The sequence below is a fragment of the Anguilla anguilla genome, chromosome 9 (genome assembly GCF_013347855.1).
Source record: "Anguilla anguilla isolate fAngAng1 chromosome 9, fAngAng1.pri, whole genome shotgun sequence".
In the NCBI taxonomy this organism is placed as follows: domain Eukaryota; kingdom Metazoa; phylum Chordata; class Actinopteri; order Anguilliformes; family Anguillidae; genus Anguilla; species Anguilla anguilla.
In genome coordinates, this window is record NC_049209.1 from 52,150,130 (window position 1) to 52,172,856 (window position 22,727).

At 46.6% G+C, this 22,727-nt stretch overlaps 1 protein-coding gene across 1 annotated transcript; it reads right to left on the reverse strand.

Moving 5' to 3' along the window:
* Positions 1 to 6,482: 6,482 nt before the first annotated feature.
* On the reverse strand, positions 6,483 to 22,115 carry LOC118235469 (neuronal acetylcholine receptor subunit alpha-10-like). Its single transcript, XM_035432874.1, is given in 6 exon segments — positions 6,483 to 7,017; positions 7,019 to 7,235; positions 9,359 to 9,891; positions 12,718 to 12,872; positions 13,855 to 14,000; positions 21,732 to 22,115. Coding segments are annotated over 6 exon segments (1,554 nt in total). The 5' UTR covers positions 21,793 to 22,115; the 3' UTR covers positions 6,483 to 6,575.
* Positions 22,116 to 22,727: the final 612 nt, after the last annotated feature.

Here is a 22,727-nt window from a genome sequence, read left to right on the forward strand (position 1 = left end):
AGCCTGTTTATTAGTGTATTCTGTCTATATCATTCCACTACATGAAAAAAGGTAATTATCTGCTGCTAGTCAGTAGTTTATCTTCATGAGTTTATAATGCAAACCACCTCTGGAGTAGGTTTTTTTGGAATATTTTTATGTCAGTGTTCTAGAACTGCGTTGCTTTCAATTACCAGTCTTGACTGTTACAGCAGCAGTAGAATGTTCACATAAGAACATTCTAGCCACACATTTGTGACCTCACACCTCAAAGGGTTTCAGGAATGGATGTGTGGCACCATTGTGTCCATTACATCACTCATAAGCCTGGGGACATCTTAATTAAGGCAACTAGATATCCCTTAGAAAATTACACTGTTCTCTGCAAGAAGGCTACATTTCACTTGTTGGCACTGCAATACCTCAATAATAATAATAATAATAATAATAATTATTATTATTATTATTATTATTATTATTATTATTATTATTATTATTATTATAATAACACTGTAAATTGGGGGGGGGGGGGGCTCACCATACCCACCTCCAGTCTAGGCCCCACCTGAGTGATGCACAGCAGCCATTTTGGTCTAAAATGCTTAGCACACATCAGCAGAGAGTTTGGAGAGGGTGTTAACAGAGAGTGAGCCAAGGTTATTTCTCATATGTGCAGACTGAGATAGCTCAACGTGGACTTTGAGTCAGCGAAAACAGCAAAAGGAAGCAATTCCATCATCGCAGGATTACAAGGCGAACCACTTCGCTGAACACTGGCAAGAGCTTCCATTATGGATCAGTAAGAAAGGACATGTCTAGTCAGGTGGCTCCATTTTGTGTCAAGGTCAACTGACTGGAGACTGATGAAGTGGCATTTACATTGTAATTAAAATGAACACAAGAAGGCCTTTCAAACTCATGGACAGAATAGCTGCTGACTTTGACTTTTATGAAAAGAGGCAAAAATCTTCCATTATTGACAACTGAATGTCATTGTCATGGTCCTGTGTTCCTGTCTGCGTTTTCCCTGTTGGGCCGCCAGATGGCGGCACTTCTGTTTCATGTCCTGCTCCCCCTGTGTTAATTGTATCATTGTTTCCAATTGTCTAATTATTGTTTTCTGGCTGTCTCGTTTTCCCTTCCCCTTCCGTGGCCTGATTGTTCATGGTACCCTCCTGTGTCTCGTCAGTGTGTTCTATTTAAGTTTCCCCCTCCCTTGACTCAGGTGCTGGATTCTTGCGGTATGTCTGGTTGTTCTGTGCTCCCCTCCTCAAATCTGCTCCATGCGTTCCTGTCCTGGTTTCCTTGTGTTTGTTTCCACTTGTGTTCTCTCCTGAATGTATGTATTCTGCCCGCTTCGGTTCCGCTTGTGCTTTGTGTGTTTTCTGTCCTGCCAGTGTTCCGCCCTGCCTGTGTTCGGGTTTTTTTTTTATTTATTTTTTTAGGTTCTTTATCTTTTTGTGTTTGTGGTTTTGCCCCTTGTGGCCTTTTGTTTGTTCCCTGTTTATTTAGTAAAGTCTTTGTTTCCCTTCATTTGGAGTTTCGTGTTTGACCTCTGCGTTTGGGTCCAACCCCCCTCATATTAAAATATGAGAATAGCACATTTTGTTTTACCATTTTTGTAGCTAGCCTTCAGCGCAAAGCTAATGAATTGCAATCAATTAATGCACTTTGACTCGGGAAAATAAATATTGGGCATGCCCCGCCAAGGCCTAACTTGGCTGGACGGCATACCTGCCATCCCACTACATTAATTACTGTACTTTCGGGTTGAGAAGGACGGGGACAAGGAAGGCAGCATATCACTGTCTTTCTGAGCAAATAAAGCAACAACCCTGCAGGGTCATAGTAATGAGAGACACATGCCGCGCGCAAATGGGCAGTTGTCAAAAGAAAGGTTAGCCCCTCTCCCAGGACCTCATTAGCGTAATGGCTGCTGAGACGTTCCGTAGGGTTCTGGGTATTTAATGCAATAAGTATTCACGCGCTTCAGACACAGGATGCGGCGTTCCGCTTCTGCTGCCAATTAATCACTCGTCACTTTAACGAGGTTGTTAACGCGCTAGCTGACTTCCGCAGACTCGCTGCCTATCTAACCGTCTCATTTTCAGTTCAGACAAAACCCAACGGGCTTTAAAACCTAAATAACTGCGGGCTAAATTTCTGCTAAACCATCATGGTTAATTACCGCCACACATGACCGGTAATCCACAAGCCTGTTGTAGCTTTTATACTTACATTACGTAGATTCATTTAGCATATAAGAAAGAATATATGCTTTCTTATCTTTCTGCTAATACAGTTCCTGTTTCTGATCGCCAGAGGCCGCCAGTTCCCAAATCACAGGGTGTTTGCATTTTTGTCTAAATTGGTCTTTTCTGGTTTATGTTTCCTTATTGTATTATTGCTTGAATCATTGTTAATCATTCTATAGTTCATTTAGCTCACCTGTTTGTCAGTATATGTAAGTTCTGTTCTCAGTTATTCTTCACTTGGTCTTAGTGATTGTTTGTGCATTTTTCCAGCTGAATGTTTGCTTGTGTCCAAACGGTGAAATGTCAAGTTATGAGTTAATTCAGCTCTCTAACAGAGTACACGTGAATCCAACTGGGGCCGTATTTACTCTGTCAGGGCTGATTTAACACTGATCATGCTCCGTCCTGTGTCGTTTCTTCCTAGTTGTTCCCCCAGTGTTCAATTGGTTTGTACACACATACCCAGGGGGCCCAATTATCTGTGAGTCTCATTAGAGAGGTGGGTCACCTGGTGTCCAGACACTGAGCCATCCGACATAAAACACACTTCTGATCGGGAGATATTAATTTGTACCCACACAATTGGAAAATATAGAACTGCTCTTTCATTTTATTGCTGGGTTTACATATTAACGGACTCCTAAAACCTTGTGTGTGTGTGTCCCCATTACTGGCTTGCAGTTTATCTCAAAGTGCCATTAGTCGGACTCATTCCACGGATTTAACGACTCTGAGTGGAGCTGATGCTGCTTGTGATGCAGTCAGAGGGCTTATAGCATGCACACATGACTGCACCAATGAGGTGTGTGAGGGCTTACGACTGCACCAATGAGGTGTGAGAGGGCTTACGACTGCACCAATGAGGTGTGAGAGGGCTTACGACTGCACCAATGAGGTGCGTCCTGTGGGCTTGTTTCATCTCTGCCTCATAAATCATAAGCATATCCAGTTATAACGTCACCCATGGAAACCAACTCTTTCTAGACAAGTACACAGAAATATGAAATGAAGGTGAATGTGGGGGGTTGTGAGATTTCTAACCGCATATTTCCTTTGACGTGTACATGATTATACACAAAAAAAAATCATTTTAAACCTGAAAATAAAAGACATTATTTTGCAGACACTCCTATTCAGAGCAACGTAAACAGATTATATTTTCTGCATATAATCAATTTAGAATGTTATAAGGTCGAATATTGGATATCTTTACTGAAGCAATTCAGATTAAGTTGTCGAAGGGTATTTAAAAAAAAAAAAAAAAACTATTTAACCAGGTTAATCTCATTGAGATTAAAGTCTCTTTTGCAAGAGCTGCTGAATAATTTCACAAATAGCAGTGTTTATACAAGCGGACAGTCGCTGGAACACAAAGGGTAAAGACCAGAAAAGGTTGTGGTTTGCTGTTGAGCCGACAAAGGGTGTAAACGCTCAGGTTTCTAAATGTTTAAAAATATATTTTATAACATTTTCAACTGTTCGGTATTCACAGGGGGCAAATAGCGTTTTCTACGCGATTGTTCAGGCACACGCACCCGCGCACGCACACGGGGTGTGTGTGTGTGTGTGCCTGTGCGTGCGTGTGTGTGCGTGCGTGCGTGTGTGTGCGTGCGTGCATGCCTGTGCGCGCGTGTTGGCATGTGCATGTGTGCAAGCATGCCTTCGTGCGTGTGAATGAGAACGGTGAGTTGGATTAACAGACATGATGAAAGGGATTATCCACTTCATGTTCAGTCCATAAAAAAAGTAGGAAAAACCTCTTAAAGTTCTGGAATTAATTATATCCCCCCCCACCCCTGCCCCCCCATTCAGTCTATCAAAAAACATCAATGATGCTGTAGAAATTGGATTATTGTGACTGGGACACACCTTTAAAAAAATGACCTGCAGACGCGATTTAAACACAGCTGGTGCAAACATTCATTGTGATTCAGTTGGTCCACATAAACACTCAAACTTAAAAAGCATCTAATAATGGCAGATAAAGTCTTGCAGATACTATTTTTGCATGTAAATTCCTGACTAAAGGACAGTTTTGTTTTTGTTGCTTCAATGTGACCTCAATACCATTTAGGTTTGTTTTTTTTTCTCCAGTGACTACATTGCAGTCATTGCATGCAAAGGATGTGCAGCTAAATGACTATTTTCATTTGCATAACAGTTTGCATTTTGCCGACCGTCTTGCGCATCCTTGAAATGGGTCACAGTGACTCCCACAGAAGCAATGAACCACAGGTGGATATTCACCCATGTGGGCGGGGTGGGGGAGGGGGGTGGATGGTGTCTATTCTTCCCAGCAGTTCAGCAGCTTGCCCAGTCCCATTTAAAATGCAATCAGTCTCAGCGGACTGTGACAAGCGGACCAGACAGTCCAATTACGGTGGCCCCTCGGTCAAAAAAGGGCGTGCTGGGGTGGAAAATACACCTCATGGACTGACACTGACACACCTCATGAAATACACGCCAACGCTGTTGGACCCAGAACTCACTGCACCTGATCAATCGCCACAGTCAGGGGCAGAGCCAGGAGTTTAGGGCCCCTGGAAAGAATATTGCTCTGGGCCCCCCCTCCCTTTAAAAAAATAATAATAATAAAACAACTTGATTTTTTTTTTTTTTTTTTTTTTGCTGTGGGCCCCCCCCCCAAGCTGTGCGCCCCTTAAATCTTTACCACCTTTCAACCCACTAGCGATGACTTTGACCTTTGACCTCACTTTGGCCACAGTACACGAGGGCTTTGGCTTTTTTGTTGTTGTTCTTGTTGTTGTTTGTTTGTTTGTTTTTTTTTTTTACATACACCAGAATTTAAATTAATATTGTCTCACAAGCAAAGTGTGGCCAAAGAATGCGGCATTCATTTGTTAAATGTCTACTAAATTCCAGCAATGAACTACACAATGATGTATAGACCCTGTACACACTTGTTTTTTGGCAGAATAGGCTTCTACCATATTCACTCAAGTTTAGCCTGAGAGATGTTAATTTGTACTGTACTTCTTCAAGTTTGGCACCACCTGAGCGTATTTTTGGCAAGCAAAAACTTTTATAGCTATTATTAGCACTAGCATGTAGCATGGGATGCTTGCTGTACGTTTCTTAACTCTGATAAAATAAATCACACCACGTGTTCTGAATATTGCACAGTACGGAAACACATTAAATATAAAAAATATATAATATCTAATGTATTTTAAATGCGTTATATTAATGTGCTAAATACTACACACATTTTGACTCACAAGGTCCATGTACTTTATTTTTCTTCTTTTTTTCCAATGATCGCACAAACCCAGTAATCGATAACGTCAGATTCTGAAATTATCAAGCAGTGTGGTCATCATGCGATACCTGGTGGTTTCAGGGGAGCACAGATGAATCATCTAACGCCTCGTTTCATCTGATGTAAAAAGCACCATTTACATTAGACAGACATCAAGAAAACCAGATAAAGTGTTCAGAAGTGTTTTTGATAGTTTTTTTCTTCTTTTTTTTCTAAAAAAAGGATACAGAAATATTTAATATTAGAGTGCTCTGTACAAGCATGCACTGTAAATGCTGACTGGCCAGTTTCCGCTCATATTTGCTCCTGGGAAGGGTGGGAATGGGACCGTGATTTTTGGCTTTTGGTCACGTTTTAGTCAGTTTTGATCTTGTGTCCGCCGCTCAGCAGTCTGTGTGCCTCCTCATCATCCCTCCAGAGAAATAGCGGCAGATTTTTTACAGTTTCTCCTGGTGTTCAGACGGCTGCCTTGGTTGGGACAGTCTCATTGGAAACCCAAGCACATACACCTACTGCAGTGCACATTTATCATCTATAAATTCAGACTTTTATTTAAAAAAAAAAAAAAAAGAGTCTCTAGTTTTAGTCTCTTCATGCCTTGTAGGTTACACTTGACTGCGGTGTGCGCTGTGAATCAAGCACTCGTTGTCTTTGTGGTCGGTTCTCTTTCCGATCTGTTACGCGTTGGAGAACCGCTGACTCTGAGCGCTGTGAAGAGCCACTCCCTGGGTCCCAGAAAAGGGCCCGAAAAATACCCAGGAGAGCAGGCCAATGCATTTTTGTTCTCTGATGTGATTCTGTGTACATCTCTCTCCATTTCCCTCTCTCTCCATTTCCCTCCCTCATCTTCCTCTCTCCATCTCCCTCTCTCTCCATCTCCCTCCCTCATCTCCCTCTCTCCATCTCCCTCTCTCTCCATCTCCCTCCCTCATCTCCCTCTCTCCATCTCCCTCTCTTTCCATCTCCCTCTCTCATCTCCCTCTCCATCTCTCTTTATTTCCAGCTCCCTCTCTTTCCATCTCTCTCTCTCTCCATCCCTCCCTCTCTTTCTGTCTCTCACCTCAGATGGCTTTGCCCATAATCAGCAGGCTCATGAGGAAGACCATGATGAAGAAGATCCACATGAAGAAGCGGTCCATGACCTTGGCCACCTTCCTCCACTCGCCCGTGCGCTTCTGCGTGGTCCTCTGGTCGCGGTAGCAGTTGGCGATGTACTCCAGGTGCCTCAGGAGCAGCTGGTGGTGGCATACGCACTGGGCCTTGCAGACCTCGCGCCCTGTCCCTCCTCCTCCTCCACCTCCACCTCCACCTCCAGCCGCTCCCCCTGCCACCCCGTGGTCCGAGCCGGCGTGTACCCCCTCCCGCCAGAAGGGGGCAGTGTTGTTCCCCGGCGGACTGGCGGCGTCTCGCTCCGCGTCCTCCTTCTCCGTCGGCGCCGGCGCCTCCGTCCTGCCCGGGTCCTCCCTGGGGGCGCGGCCGTTGGCGGCCCAGTTGGCGCCCCCCCCGCGGGGCCTGCGGGTCGACCCGCTCGGGCAGGACGCTCATGCAGTTCTCGCCCACCTCGTAGACGAAGCAGACGCGGGCCAGGTAGTGCAGGATGAACTTGCGGGCCCACTCGGGCACCGGCTTGGCCTCCGGGCCGCAGTAGTGGATGTTCATGATGAAGATGGTCAGCGCTGTGGAGGCCGTTATCATGGTCATGGTGGCGATGTAGTACTTCCCTGCATAAGGGGAGGGGGATGGGGAGGAGGGGGGGGGGGGAAATATCAGGGAGAATCGGAACAGCAAAGGCAAACAGAGTACATACAAGAGCACAGAGACATGCTGGCTGAGATTATAAACAGTGGCACTGCTTGCGGAGGGGGGGCCCTCAAAAAAAGGGCCCTGACTGACAAGGGCCCTCAAAAACTGTGCTGTGATTCTGCAGGGACGAGGTGGCCTGGGGTGGTGGGGCCCAATGCGAGGTCTTTTCACGAAGCCCAAAATCCTTGATGGCACCCTTGACCTTAAATATAGATAAACAATTCTGGCATCTTGAAATTATTTTTATGTTTACCATTATAGACCAACTGGAAAAAACTTATCTAAACCTCGATGAGCTTTATTGATTCATCAGGATGGACTTCTCCGGAACAGGAATTTACAGCCATTCCTGTAGCCAGACATGCAGAACACAGATTAATTAGGGAGCTATCGGCTTATCGAACCAGCAGGGCTGGAGGATTTAACCAATAATCAGCTTCTATTATCCTGCCCTTCAAGCAAGCTATTGAGCCAGAACAATCCTTGTATGGTGAAAAACACACTTGTAAGTATTGTGATAGATTCTAAGGTCTTCAGGGAGCAAACTCAACATTTGAATACCGACGTAACGATGGGAATATAAATTAGCGAAGCCCAGCTGAATCTCTGTCAGAACAGCTCTGTCGAAAACCACCACGATTAAAAACACCGTACTGCAATAAATCACGCCCGGCGTATTTTCCAGTGATGTGATCTTGTGTCTGTTGTCTGAGAAACGTGCGCTAACCAAGGCTGGCACGAGGCTCGATAACCCTGGGCCTGGAGAGCTGCAGGGTCTGCTGGCTTTTCCGTCTTATCTTAAAGTCAGCAATCGACTCAGAACAGAGACCCCAGGTGATGAGACTCGACCGTCTAATTGGCTGCATCAATTAAGGGTGGCAGCCCTACTGTACCTGCTGGTCTGCAGTGAGGGTGACACTGTACCCCCAAAAGGAGCAATGGATTCCACAAAATTATAATGGAATTCAGTCAACATTTTTTTTTTCACCCTTTGGCTCAATCAAATTAGCTTTTTTATAAACAAACGTTGGGGAGTATAGCAATCAGCAAAATTAACTTGGCAAACTGTGCTTGTGGGGGGGGGGGAAACGGTACCCTTGCATCTGTTTGTAGTTAAGGACAAATGTTTACTGAATCCAGTCATGAATTCAGATCTAAGGTCCCATAAATAAAGGTTAAATAAGGGCCCAAGATGTTCTCCTGTTTTCTACCTTCTGAACTAAAACATCTGCTTTTGACATGCTCAGTGTCGTATTTAAGCCATATTTAATGATTCTGCAGCCCCAGTTTGGCAGGACTTCAGCTGCAAGTTTCTATTGATTGCAGATCAATCAATGTGCCAAATAACAGGGGAAAAAGCGTATTTTAAGCCACTACTCATTCTTCCCCCCCGAATGAAATTATGGCGCAACTCTGGCAGCGAGATGCCGTTACTTTTACAGCACATTATTTCATCTGGCATCAATTTGCTCAATTTGAAATATAAGAAGCCAGAGGCCAGCTTGTGGACGTCATTTTCAGAAACTCTTTACTATATGATCCGTTATAAGGGAGCAGTTTTTGTCCCAGTTTGTTTTGCAGAGCCAGTGAATGGTGTGTGTGCGTGTGTGTGTGTGTGTGTGTGTGTGTGTGTGTGTGTGTGTGCCCTGCGATGGACTGTGTTGCGACCTGTCCAGGGTGTATGTATTCCTGCCTCTCGGCCAAAGCATGCTGGGATAGGCTCCAGCACCACCTGTGACCCTGCCCAGGATAACTGGGGTAGATAATGGATGGACAGATGGATTGTGTGCAGATCCTTCCCCTCCCCTCGGCCCCACCTCCCCTTGCCCCGCCACCTCGTCCCCGCCCTCCCCTCACCTCGCCCCACCTCTCCTAATCCCTCCGTACCTCGCACCCCCCTCCCCACCCTCCCCTCACCTGGCCCCCTCTCCCCTAGTGCCTCCTTACCTGCCCCCCTACACCCCCTCACCTCATTTCCCCCTCACCGTCCTCCCCTCCCCTCACCCCCCCCCCCCACCCCCCAAACCCGCAGCGCCCTCACCAATCAGCGGGACGTTCTCGGAAGGCGGCATGCTCTCGGCCACCAGCAGCTGGAAGACGGTGAGGGCCAGGAGCACCGTCACGCCCAGGGACACCTTCTCCCCGGAGTCGGCCGGCAGGTAGAAGCCCAGCGGCGCCAGGAAGGAGATCATCATGCAGGGGATGAGCAGGTTGAAGATGTAGAAGGAGGCCTTCCTCTTCAGGTGCAGCGTGTAGGTGATGTCCGGGTACGGGTCCGAGCAGCAGCCGTAAAGGATCACGTTCTTCTTGGCCGGCATGCCCAGCACCTCCCACTCCACGTTCTCCACGAAGTCGGCCAGGTCGGCGCTGTCCAGCGCGTTGTGTATGTCCATCTGGTTGCCGTTGTGCGTCCAGGAGCCAAAGGTCAGCCGGCACTGCTGGGCGTCGAAGGGGAAGAAGGACACGTCCACCTTGCAGGAGCTCTTGGTGATGGCCGGCGAGTCCCACATGATCTGCCCGTCGTGGCGGATCACCACGTTGGTCGCCATGGAGCCCGAGAACTGGTCGTCCGCGCTGGAACACAGAGGAGGTCAGAACGACCGCCTGGCTGCGGTGCGAGGCCGGCAACGAGGGCTGGGATTTTAGACAGCGCCACCTGCTGGATCCCCCCCTCCCCAATTCTGAGAATGCTGAAAAACAGCCTTTGCAGTAAACCAAGGAGTTTAACTCAACTGTTAATGCTCCACACCTTACATCGGGGGGTGAGAGGTGAGGGTGGGGGGACCGGGACGGTTATATTTGTTTCTGCTTTTCACATGAATTATTAATACATTTCAAATTATTGTTAGATTTCAAATCTAACGTGCTGGAGTACAGTGTAAAAACAACAAAAGTGTCACTGTCCAAACACCAACAAACTGCACTGTGTATTATATTATAACATATTTTGGATGTTGTCTGTGAACAAGAACCTGAAGGAATCTGTGCATATAGGTCTTTGTTGTAGATATAAGAAAAGACAAAGAAAGATACTCACGTTGCGATAGAGAGTCAGTATCCGTTGGGACAGAGGAGAAGAAGTGAAGAGAAAAGAAGGAGAGGTATGGCAGAGGCACAAGGAAAGCGAGGGAGGAAGAGAGGACTCTCCAAAAAGAAAGAGTGAACCATCCCTCCATCTGCTCCCTGTTCAGGCTGAACCATGTTTCTGCATTTTATCACTTTTCCCCTATCCTTTCCTGGAGCTGTGAGCTAAAAACAACCCACCAGCGACTGTCCCAACTCACAGTGGGAGATTGTGCAACCCTGACACCCAGAACGGGTGGAGGTATCCTATCGATTTCCACCGATTTGAACCAATGGAGAGTAAAACTCCATTGATTGGTTCAAACAAGTCAGTGATTTACAACTAATTGAAGTAAGGACGTAATTTAAGGGGGGGGCAGGGGGTTACAAATATTACAAAACAGGCCAAATAACCCCCCCAATAATATCACATGATGTTGAGAAAAATAATTTCGTATAATTAAGATGGGGATTACATGATGTGATTGGGATATACTGATCAGTAAGCCTGCGTGTTTATCACAGAAGTCGCAGGTGCCACAGATTCCATGCTTTCCCAATTTTTTGCCATTTCCGTGATTTTCTCCATTTTAGTGCTTTCCATGATATTTCGGCAATTTTGGACAGTAACTGTCAGCTTTAATGTAGCCTACAGTCTTAGTAATATAGGCCTATGCATTTTGATAACAGCCTATTTCCAAACCCTGGGAGAAACAAAAGAGCAACAATGTATACAGATTCCGGAATGCGCTAGGATCAAGATTCTCGTCCTTTGTCAGTAGTCGCATCAGATCTTTGATGGCCCCTGCTGGTGCCCAGCATGCTTTCCTCGCATACGGTAACATCAGTGACAAGAGGCACTCATCAAAGACTAATACCTCACAATGTTCAACATATTGTACCAAAACAAACTAAGGAAGCAAAAGAAGGACATGCGGTAACCATGTTTTATTTCAGCATTGCCATTTGTGCATGCTCTATTCCTCACAACGTTTCATTAAATTAAAGGAAAAAAAGCATGCTCTTTCTTCCTGTGATGCACCAAACTGAGTAAATGGACAGAATGGTATTTTATGCACTCAGTGATGGGATTATCTGTATTTAATGAGCAAATAGAACAGCGTCTGTTCCAAGCAGTTTATAGGTCACATCCATAAATTTTACAGCAGGAACTCAATCAAGCAGCAAATAAGCACAAGCTCTCAAAGGTCACTGTGGCAGTTATTTTCCTAATGAATCGTGAAATATTCATTTGTTTTAGGCATAATCAATGCATCTAACTTCATCAAGGCTCATCGCGCGCATAAAAATAAGATTAATACTCGCAAAGTATTGAACAGGCCAGGCGTCTGTGCTTCTACAACAATAACAAAAATTATTTCCTGATTTCAGTGCAAAATTCACCTTTAATTTCCACGTATATTCAACTATGCTTAAATAAGGACGTAACAACACATAACGAGAACAGGCCATTCAGCCCACCTAGAACATAAGAACATAATAATACGTAGCTCAGGAGGTAAGAGCATTCGTCTGGCAGTTGGAGGGTTGCCGGTTCGATCCCCTGCACTGGGCGTGTCGAAGTGTCCCTGAGCAAGACACCTAACCCCTAATTGCTCCCAATGAGCTGATTGGTACCTTGCATGGCAGCCTTTTACCGTTGGTGTGGGTGAATGAGTGGCATCAATTGTAAAGTGCTTTGGATAAAAGCGCTATATAAATGCAGTCCATTTACATAATGAGGAACAGACCGTTCAGTCCATCAAGGCTTATCATTTTGACTAAAGAGTTTGCAGCAGCCCAGACTTGAACAGCTCGATGGTTTCATCCTCTGCTACCTGACATTTGGATGTCTTATCTACTCTGTTCAGTAAATGAACTCTGTGAACTGTTCCCAAGGTCGGCTGGGTGCTGTGGGGGCTCTCAGTGATGAAACGCAGAAACGGCCAGATGCCCGGCTGCTCCCTCGGACAAGCAGATAGAGAGAGCAACCGGCTTGTGCCTATGCAAGGGAATGAGAGAGAGAGAGAGAGAGGGGGAGGGAGGGAGGTAGAGTGAGAGAGACAGAGAGAGAGAGAGAGAGAGAGGGGGGGTAGGTAGGGAGGGAGGGAGGGAGGGAGAGTGAGAGAGACAGAGAGAGAGAGGGGGAGAGAGAGTTACAAGAGAGTGAGGAAGGGAGAGAGAGAGAAGGAGTGAGGAGCGGGGGAGAGAGTGAGGAAGAGTGAGGGAGAGTGAGAGACGGGGGGGAGAGAGGGATAGAGAAAGGAGAGGGGGAAAGAGAAGGAGGGAGAGAGAGGGAGAGCTGGTACAGATGATTTCAATACCACTCCGACCTACTTGTTATATAGGACAATATCAGGTTTCCATACATAACTACTAGGTATGCGGATGGTATCGAGCCCATCATAGTCATTTTTGTCCCAGGTGAGGAAGGCATCGATCCACACCTGGCGGATCCACAGGTAGGAGGTGAGGATCTGGTTACGCTCGTCCTGAAACAGACCAGAGATGCTAAAAATATGCAAGCACCCCCCCCCCCCCCCTCCCCCCCCCCCCCCCCCCCCCACCCCCCACATTGACCGATAAGACCTCATCATATCCAGTCAGATTGGTGACCTGGTCAGATAAGCAAAAAAATTCTGAGAAAAAAGAACTTAAGAAGGGTCTCAAACCCAGAAATCATTCTTACCTGAAAGCAGTACAAATGGCATCCTTACAATCACACTGAAACAAACTTTTAGTTAAGAATGAGACATTATTAGGAGGAGGGTTTGGTTATATTTATGCTCTGAATGAACATAGAGGGTGGTATCATTCTTCATTTGACCAATGAAGAATACACTCCCGCTGTAACCACACAAGAAGCTCAAAACAAATACAAGGGTCCGGCAATATTTCCCCAATTCTTAACTGAAAATCCATGAAAGGCTGTCTAAACGAAGAATGTCCTTCCAGGACCGAGTGTCAGGAAAATCGATAGTCTTCCTCCTCAGCCTCGTTCACGAGTCTAATCACGATCGGAACACATCCACTTGCAACTTGTGCAGTCAGCCATACAGCCAGCTAACAATCAATGTAAAATGTCTTACAGATTAACAATAGTAGTCTTGCAACAGGGCTGCCCAACCCTGTTCCTGGAGATCTACCGTCCGGTAGGTTTTCGCCCCAACCCTAACAAAGCACACCTCATTCAACAGCTAGAGCAGGGCTGCCCAACCCTGTTCCAGGCGATCTACCATCCTGTAGGTTTTCGCCCCAACCCTAACAAAGCACACCTCATTCAACAGCTAGAGGTCTTATTGAGCTGCTAATTAGTAGAGTCAGGTGTGCCAACTTAGGGTAGAAATGAAAACCCACAGGATGGCAGATCTCCAGGAACAGGGTTGGGCAGCCCTGACTTGCACTCAATGGGCAGCGCCCCTGCCGTGGGTCAAAGGTGAAAGGTTAAAGGTTGTGCAGGCCGCCGGCCCTCACCATGTCGATGATCTGCGAGAGGGTGATCTGCAGGGTGACGTTCATGATGTTGTCCGTGTCCTGCACAGGCCGCAGGGCGTTGGTGTAGTTGGAGAACAAATCGGTGAGCAGCTTCTGCGCGTACTTCCCCTGAGCGCACCAACACACTGAGGGAGAGAGAGAGAGAGAGGGAGGAAGTGGGAGAGGGAGAGAGGGAGTAAGGGGAGAGAGGAAGAGAGGAAAAGAATGAAAGGGAGAGAGAGGGAAAGAGTGAGAGAATTTGCTGATTATAATTCAGTCCTCAGGTATTTTACTGACAGGGTTTTTGTCTTCTTGTCTCGGTCTCATGGTCTACCCACAAGCTAATCTCATCCTGTCCCTACTGTGGCATTATGGGTATAAACCTGCAGGAAAGGGCTGTGATGTTGCCTATGGTGGAATAGGGTGGGGTAGGTGGAGGGGGGGGGGGAGCCCAGTCTCTGCAGTGTCTGTGGATTAAGATGGTTGGATCTCATCCATGTGAGCGGATGAGTGAAGAGCAAGGGATGGATGGAGGGAGGGAGGAAGGAAAAACAGGGTCATTTCATGAGCAGTGGGTCAGAGAAGAATTTGGGCCTGGCTCAAGCTCCACGCTCATGTTCTGCCTAGGACAAAACATAATTTCAAACGAGATCCGATTGTGTGTTAATATGATAACATGAATGGATTGTGTGAGTGTGTGTGTGTGTTTCTGTCTGAATGTGTGTGGGTGTGTTTGAATGTGTGTGTGTGAGTGTGTTTTTTCAAACAATGACAAAAGAAGGAAATGGTTCCATTTAAATAAGGTAAAGAAAAGCAACTACAATATGATAATATGGTCATATAGCTAGTCCAGTTTTCCTCCCATTTTTGGCAATAAAAAACGTCGTCACTTTATCTCTTTTAATGTGGACGGCACTGCCGCAATTTCCTCATAAAGGGGGGCGTTACGATAAACACAATCTGATTGGCTGATTGGGTGAGTGATTGACAGTCGGGGGTGTTCCCGCGTGCCGGAGCAGCCAGGGACACTGCGTTCCTCATCACTGCCCCCGAGTCACCTCCGCGCTCAGGTGTCTCTGGCTGTCAATCAACGTCCCCTCTTCTGCCCATTAAATAAGGAGGAAAACCGATATGCATCACACTCTCAGTACTAAGTACTAACACAGAGCTGCCCAATCCAGCACCCTCCTAGTGCACACTACACAACAGTACACTAACACAGAGCTGCCCAATCCAGCACCCTCCTAGTGCACACTACACAACAGTACACTAACACAGAGCTGCCCAATCCAGCACCCTCCTAGTGCACACTACACAACAGTACACTAACACAGAGCTGCCCAATCCAGCACCCTCCTAGTGCACACTACACAACAGTACACTAACACAGAGCTGCCCAATCCAGCACCCTCCTAGTGCACATTACACAACAGTACACTAACACAGAGCTGCCCAATCCAGCACCCTGTGAGTGCACACTACACAACAGTACACTAACATGAAGCTTCCCAATCCAACATTCTCCTAGTACACACTACACAATAGTACACTAACAGGGAGCTGCCCAATCCAACATTCTCCTAGTACACACTACACAATAGTACACTTACACAGCCGCATACTCCAGCAGCCTCTTAGTGCACACTACACAACAGTACACTAACACAGAGCTGCCCAATCCAGCACCCTCCTAGTGAACACTACACAACAGTACACTAACACAGAGCTGCCCAATCCAGCACCCTCCTAGTGCACACTACACAACAGTACACTAACACAGATTTTCCCAATCCAGCACCCTGTGAGTGCACACTACACAACAGTACACTAACACAGATTTTCCCAATCCAGCACCCTGTGAGTGCACACTAAAGAACAGTACACTAACACGAAGCTGCCCAATCCAACATTCTCCTAGTACACACTACACAATAGTACACTTACACAGCCGCATAGTCCAGCAGCCTCTTAGTGCACACTCGGAAGGGCAGCTATAACAAGAACTCCAAACGGTCCAAGAAGCCTAAACTGTCAAAAGTCAAATGAGTGCAAATGAGTGAGATAACAAGTATGACAATTTAAACTAGCATTTTAGAACATACTATTTCCAGCGATACATCCTATGCAATCACTATAGTGCACTGTGTGTTTCCCATGGGAAGTATGTGTTGCCTCACAGGCTTTCACAGCGGGAACACCACACTAAGGGGTTAATCCCATTTCAATTCAGCCAGTTCAGGAAATTAAACGAAAGTCAATTTATCGCGGACTCCTCCTAGAACATAATGGACATTTTCAGTAAATTTCGAGTCGTTAACTGAATTTAAGCGGATCCAACCGCCGCCTCCCCCCACCCCACCAGCCGAGGACAAAACGCAAAACGTGATCCAGCATCGACGATAGCAATTTATAGTTTGTAATATAGGTTTATGGGATTTACAGGATATTGCGCCGGAGGTGAAGACCCCTTGTGTAAGCAGTTTAGAAAAAGCTGGAAATCTTCCGGATTACAACTGTCCTGGCACATCCCTGCAGTAAAACCTCGATGTCTTACAATCCGCAGAGACTCTTATTAACCCGGGAGAAACTAATAACTCTCTGAATCAGAGCTGGGTAATTCTGGTCCAGGAGGCACCAGGGGATATTTCTGCTTTTCGTTCCGGCTGAGCTTGACCACGGGAGTCTGATGGACGATTGAGAGTCTGAGGCTCAATACGCTGAATGGTGAAACGCTGACAGCCTCCAGCACACGGTCACCGGCATTCATTAAACCCGATTAATTCAAACAAATCTAAAGGATGGAGCGAAAACCAGGACCATCTCTGGCACTAGCAGGATCAGGAGCGCCTCCCTCTGCCCTAGATCAGGGGTGGCCAACCCTGGTCCTGGGGAGCCGCAGGGTCTGCAGGTTTTTGTTTTCACCTTAAATGCAACAACCACTCAGACAAAAAGAAGCCAGGTGAGGTGAGTTAACTGTGTAATCGACTGCTTTAATTGCTCAATTAAGTGCCAAGTAAAAACAAAAGCCAGCAGACCCTGTGGCTCTCCAGGATCAGGAGCGCCGACCTCTGCCCTAGATCAGGGGGTGGGCGGTTTTCAGACCTAGCATCTGCCCTTTCTGAATGCGCTCTGTATGCGCCAACACTGGTTCACTCCTGTATCAGATCACAGCCAACCGCTCCATACAGGGACACAACAACAGTTCCTGGCTGTGATTTGTGCGTTTAATAAAGAAACGTCGCTAGAATGCCAGATTTTTTGCACGTCAATGTCAAGGCTAATTGAGTAATTAACGCCAGATGTTGGCATGGAAACCAGAAACGGACATCACCCCCCTTTCTCACCTCGGTGTCTAAATCACAGGTGGCCACAGGAACGGCTGGTTCCTTCTTTCGCCTTAAAATAAAAGCCGCCAAGTCAGATCTAAACAACTCGGTGAGGTGACCGACTGTTGTGTGATCGACTGCTTCACCTGATCAATTCAGAGCTGAGTAATAACATACATCACGACAGCTGGCCCCTTTCAGTCAGTCAACAGGTAAAGAAGCTCTCTAAATTAAAGTTGGCCCCCAACTTTTTTTTTCGTTTTAGTTTTCAGCATAAATCAACAACCCAAAGTGCAGTACACACGAGCAGCCAGGTGAACTGAGCCGACTGTGTAATAAACTGCTTTAGCCTGATCGATTTCTTTCTGAACAACGATGAAACCCGACGGACCGTGAGGCGCTCGGGACCAGGGTCAGGTGACCCACGCTGTAAAGCCTCCTTAAAAATCACTCCATCCAATCACTACCCAAACGTACTCCAGCATTAAACTGAGAATTCACGAGCCAACCACTAATCAAAGTAGTTTATATTATTAAAATAAGCAGCACACACACAGCACACTATTTTAAGTAGAGCAGGCAGGAATTCATTAGCTAATTATACGGAGGGTGATTAGACGACCCGGCTGAAAGAGCGGATTTTGGGAACTGGCCCAGGGCACCAGAGGAGGACCCCCATGTTCTCGGTAATAAAGTAAGTGGAGTCTGGATCCCGCCCAGACTAAATCAGTTCACCCTCAGTTCAGCTTTTCCACTGTAAAGACTGAGACCCTGGAGACTAAATTCAAGACAACTGCCTTCCTGATCAGGGGAAACATCTCACTGAAACACTTCAGGGGTCATTCTTATCACAATTATCTGGTCTTGTCTTTAAATATAACACATTTTCCTGGATTACGGTTGATCAAAAAAGTAGAACACACGGTGGTGCACCTTGAGCATTGACCCTAAGGAGGGTCAGCCCATGTCTTGGAGTGTCATAGGGTCTAATGATTCTAGTTTTCCGCCTTAAAATCAACACAGATTTAGACCCAAGAACCCAGGTGATGAGTCATCTGTAATCAACCTCTATAACTGACCAATTAGGTGTCGAGTAACAACAAAAACCAGCAGACCCTGCAGCTCTCCAGTAGACCGTGGGTTGAGGAATGAGCTGGAATCAAATCAACCACTCTTCATCTCAGAAAAAGATAGTATACTCTAAAGATAGTCTACTCTACTACTTCGACTAAAACTATAAGTGCAAATGCATGCCTTCTGTTATGACACTTTTATGTTGTCAAGTCAGGGACTTCACCCAAAGCAGTTCAGGAAGCCCCCAAACCAATCCCAGAGCTCCAATCTATTGAAACCACCGGGGCTTAGAAATGACTGAGATACCATATGCCAAAAGGTAGCAGTAAAATATGAGAAAAGGGTTGAGTTACCACTCCACTGAATGCACAAGCAGAGCTGTAGAGGGCTACAACCATCCCAGCGTGACCTTTGACCCACTTGATCGCCTCCCCTACCCGCTCGGTGCACTGTGGATGCTGCAGTGGCTGATGGGAGTCTATCTGGCCGAAGCCCAAAGACAGACACCATGTAAGAGAACTAGACAAAGAAGCTCCCTGTGTGTGAGTGTGAGTGTGTGTGTGTGTGGTTGTGTGCGGGCGGGGGGGCAGGGGGTAGGAGGCAGGGCGGTTGTAAATTAAGTGGCGGGCTTTCTCTCTGGCCATTCACAGACCCCTGGAGCTCGTGCAGGGCTCTGTCACCAGGTTGCCAGGGAGGCGTCAGGCTGTGGAGAGGCAGGCACTGCGAGGCTCGTGAGGACGTTCACACGCAGGCCTGCAGCGTGTGCTGACTGCAGTGCAGCAGCAGGGAGAGCCTGAGCGCATGCGCTCACACACACTGCTGCAGATACACACTCACACACTCACACGCGCACACACACACTCACGCAGATACACACTCACACACTCACACACTCACACGCGCACACACACACTCACGCAGATACACACACACACACACACACACACACACACACACACTCACACACACACACTGCTGCAGATACACACACTCACACGCGCACACACACTCACACGCGCACACGCACACACACACTCACACAGATACACACTCGCACACGCACACACACACACTCACACATACACACTCACATGCGCACACACACACACTCACACACATTCACACACACACACACACATTCACACTCACACACACACACACGCAGATACACACTCACACACACACACACACACGCGCACACACACACACTAAGGTAAGCTTTAGCCAGTGACAGATGAAATGAAAGCCGTTCATGTCAGAAACCGGATGAAAAGCTCCACGTGCAGACCAGGGGCACAGAAGGGCAGACAGTGTGTGTGTGTGTGTGTGTGTGTGTGTGTGTGTGTGTGTGTGTGTGAGTGTGTGTGTGTGTGCGTGCGTGCGTGCGTGCGTGTGTGTGACGCTCTGTGCATGCCTAACACCATAAACCAAAAAGCTATCATCACCATCTTACACAGCTACATTAACCAGCATTTAATAAGCCATCCTGGATTTCTACACCAAAACTAAATCTGGGGGGGGGAAATCATACACTTTTACAAAAATGTCCACTCTCAACCCCCAACTGTCAAGCTCAACCAGATGTCTACTGTGAGACAGGATGCGATGAAGGCAGTGTGGATTATCAGAGGACAACCCCTCCCCCCCACCCCCCTCCACCCCCACCCCCACCCCCGGTGGTCACAGATACTCAGGCTTCACAGAAAACGGCAGCGATTGGAGGACCTCTGCGTTTAATCCCGTCACGATGACATCGGTCAAACACTAAAACCATAACAGCTCCTGGAACACGTAAACAGGGACGACAAAATCCACTCAACCTGGCGCTCTAAACTGATCGCTGCTGCAGCAACAAGGACCTGGAGAGTGGCTAGTTAAATTATTTACCACTCATCAAACTGCATTTATCACAAGGCTACATAATTTTTGCCATTGCCACCTGTTTTTACAAGGAAACATTACACCACACCACACCACACCACACCACATATTCTGACTCATCTCACGTCTAAGACAAGCAAAGCTTTTCCCAAGCGTCTCTTTTAATGATCACAGATCCACTCTGGTGCCACAGGTGAGCACCTCTTTAGATGGCAAGCCTCACAACTTTCTAAAAGCAGGCTAGGTGTTTAATTGTGAAGCAGGTCTCGAAATAAGCTGAGTTTGAGTGTGTCCACCAAAATAATACTTTACTGAAAAAGTTTCCAATCACAATCAAAGCTTCATCAACTTTGGTCAAAATTAAATAGGCCCATATTTCACAGTGGTTGAAAAAAGTATCATTTTTTTCTAGGATATGGGTTAGCGAGGACACGCTGAGACTGCCCCAATAGCCTACTTTACTTATTCATCAGAAGACGTAACCGAATGGAAACTCCTCCGGTTGTCACAACCGTCAGTCTGTGTCTACAAAACCAGTAAAGGTTGTAAGCATGAATCATTTAGATTGTGGGTCGGCGACTTCGTTGGCTTATGCAAGTCAAAACGTTGGCTTTTTTTTCCTAGAATGCAAACATTATCATGTAGCGACGCTAATGCGCTTCTTCTGTGCCTGTGATGCGTTGGTCATGTAGATACGTAGCCTTGACCACGCGCAATCAACCTCTTGACCGCGAGGAGTTTTAACCCCTAGAAAGCCGAGGCCTCCCCACGGGACAGCTTGAACGCCGTCGCCTCCCACCGCCGGCCAGTGTGTCATGTAAGAGCACGTTTAACATGTCTTAATCCTAAAATGCTGGGGATTTAAGTGGGATGATAGGGGATAGAGGAACCGGAGAATCAGCTTGACGTGGGGGTTAAAGCATCAACGGACGAAAAGATAAATTCAAACAACTGTATTGTGCCGCTATGGATTTTAATTGAGACCATTCAGGAAGTAAAAATATTTGGAAAAACTTGTGCAGCTAAATGCATTAGCCTATATTGCGCAACCCCTCTTCATTGTAGTAGTCTCAGTGTCTATCACAGCAGGTAATTAACTTTTATTGCAGCATATTTTAGGCCGATATCAGTCTACATCCAGCCTATTTGCAATATGACAACCCGCCATTCAGTTCACATAATATATATAGAAATATATTTAGGCGTTTTGCGGTCTTATTTGCAATAATACTCACATTGCACGGACCACGGACTCGCACGGTGTACTCATTACGACAAACGAAGAATGATTGACAACATAAGAGATATTGAGCACTCCAAATTACATGTTAAGCGCGGAATAAATAAATTTAAAAAACGGGCAAAATGTGTATATGGACATACGAAACGTATGAAACGTTCTTAAAAGGGAATCCCAAAACCTAGACAGCCGAGCGTGTTTCAGCGCGTAATAACGGCATATCGCACCACAAAACCGCTTTATTCGGCGAATTGGACACCAGCTATCACAGAAATCTACCTCGATTAAAAAGGTCCAAGCATGAAATCTTAATAATCCGACCGAGTAGCCTAATCAGTAATAAAAGGGAACTATACCTGGCAGAAAATTGATGTAGAGCAGGAACCAGAGGGAAACTTGGATCCTCCATACATGCATCTTTCTCTTAGCTGGAAAAATAAGTTTGTTCCCTATAGAGGCGGCGAGTCAAGAATATTCAAGTAGGAGTTAAACATCTAAATTATATTTGAAGGTCGAAAAGTGAGAAGATAAACCCCCGTGCCTAAAAGGTAAGGGTAATTCGAAGACTCGAAGCCGGCGAGGTAAGATCAAACAGAAGACGTGCGGGCTTCATGCGGTCGATGTAATGGGTTAGTCCGGAACAGCGCGCTGCGTTTAAAACGAATGAAGGAGACAGACCACAGTGCGGACTACTGGACGCGCATCGCCTCGCGGGTGGCATTGCCGCCTTCGACAGCTACGCGGGCGACACGCGCTATTAATGTTTGCGCACCCAAAGTCAGCATTATATCATTTTCATCACACGGCGCACGTGTGCGCGGCGGTTGTATTTTGCTTTTGACGCACTGGGACGCAAAGCGATTAGCAGCCATGCGGGCAAAATGTACGGCGTGGAATGCGGGAACACAAGAATGAGGAGGCAGGACGGGGAAGGCGGCGGGGGATTTTCTGTCCACACTGGGGAATTTGCATCTAGAAAAATAAAAAAAAAAACGGGGAAAGGAGGTGTCAGGAGATATTCTTTAAGAGTAACACAGCTGACAGGGTTTTAAATAATGAAGCAGGGAGAAGAGTCTTCTGAATAATTGAGAAGGGGAAGGTATTGGTAAATTCCAGTGTAACAGTAGCCAAAAAGGACTTGTTTCGGTCACACGCTGGGTGACGGTGTACGAATACATCCATCAACACAGACGTCCACTTGACACTGATCCATATGCTCAGTTAACGTCATTATACGGGGATAAGTCCACAGTACTTACATGTGTTCCTTTACCGCGCTTTAAATTGTTTACAGTGCCATCAAGTTAAATCCCCACCAGGCCAGTCTGATAACGAAAAAGCGAAATGGAATG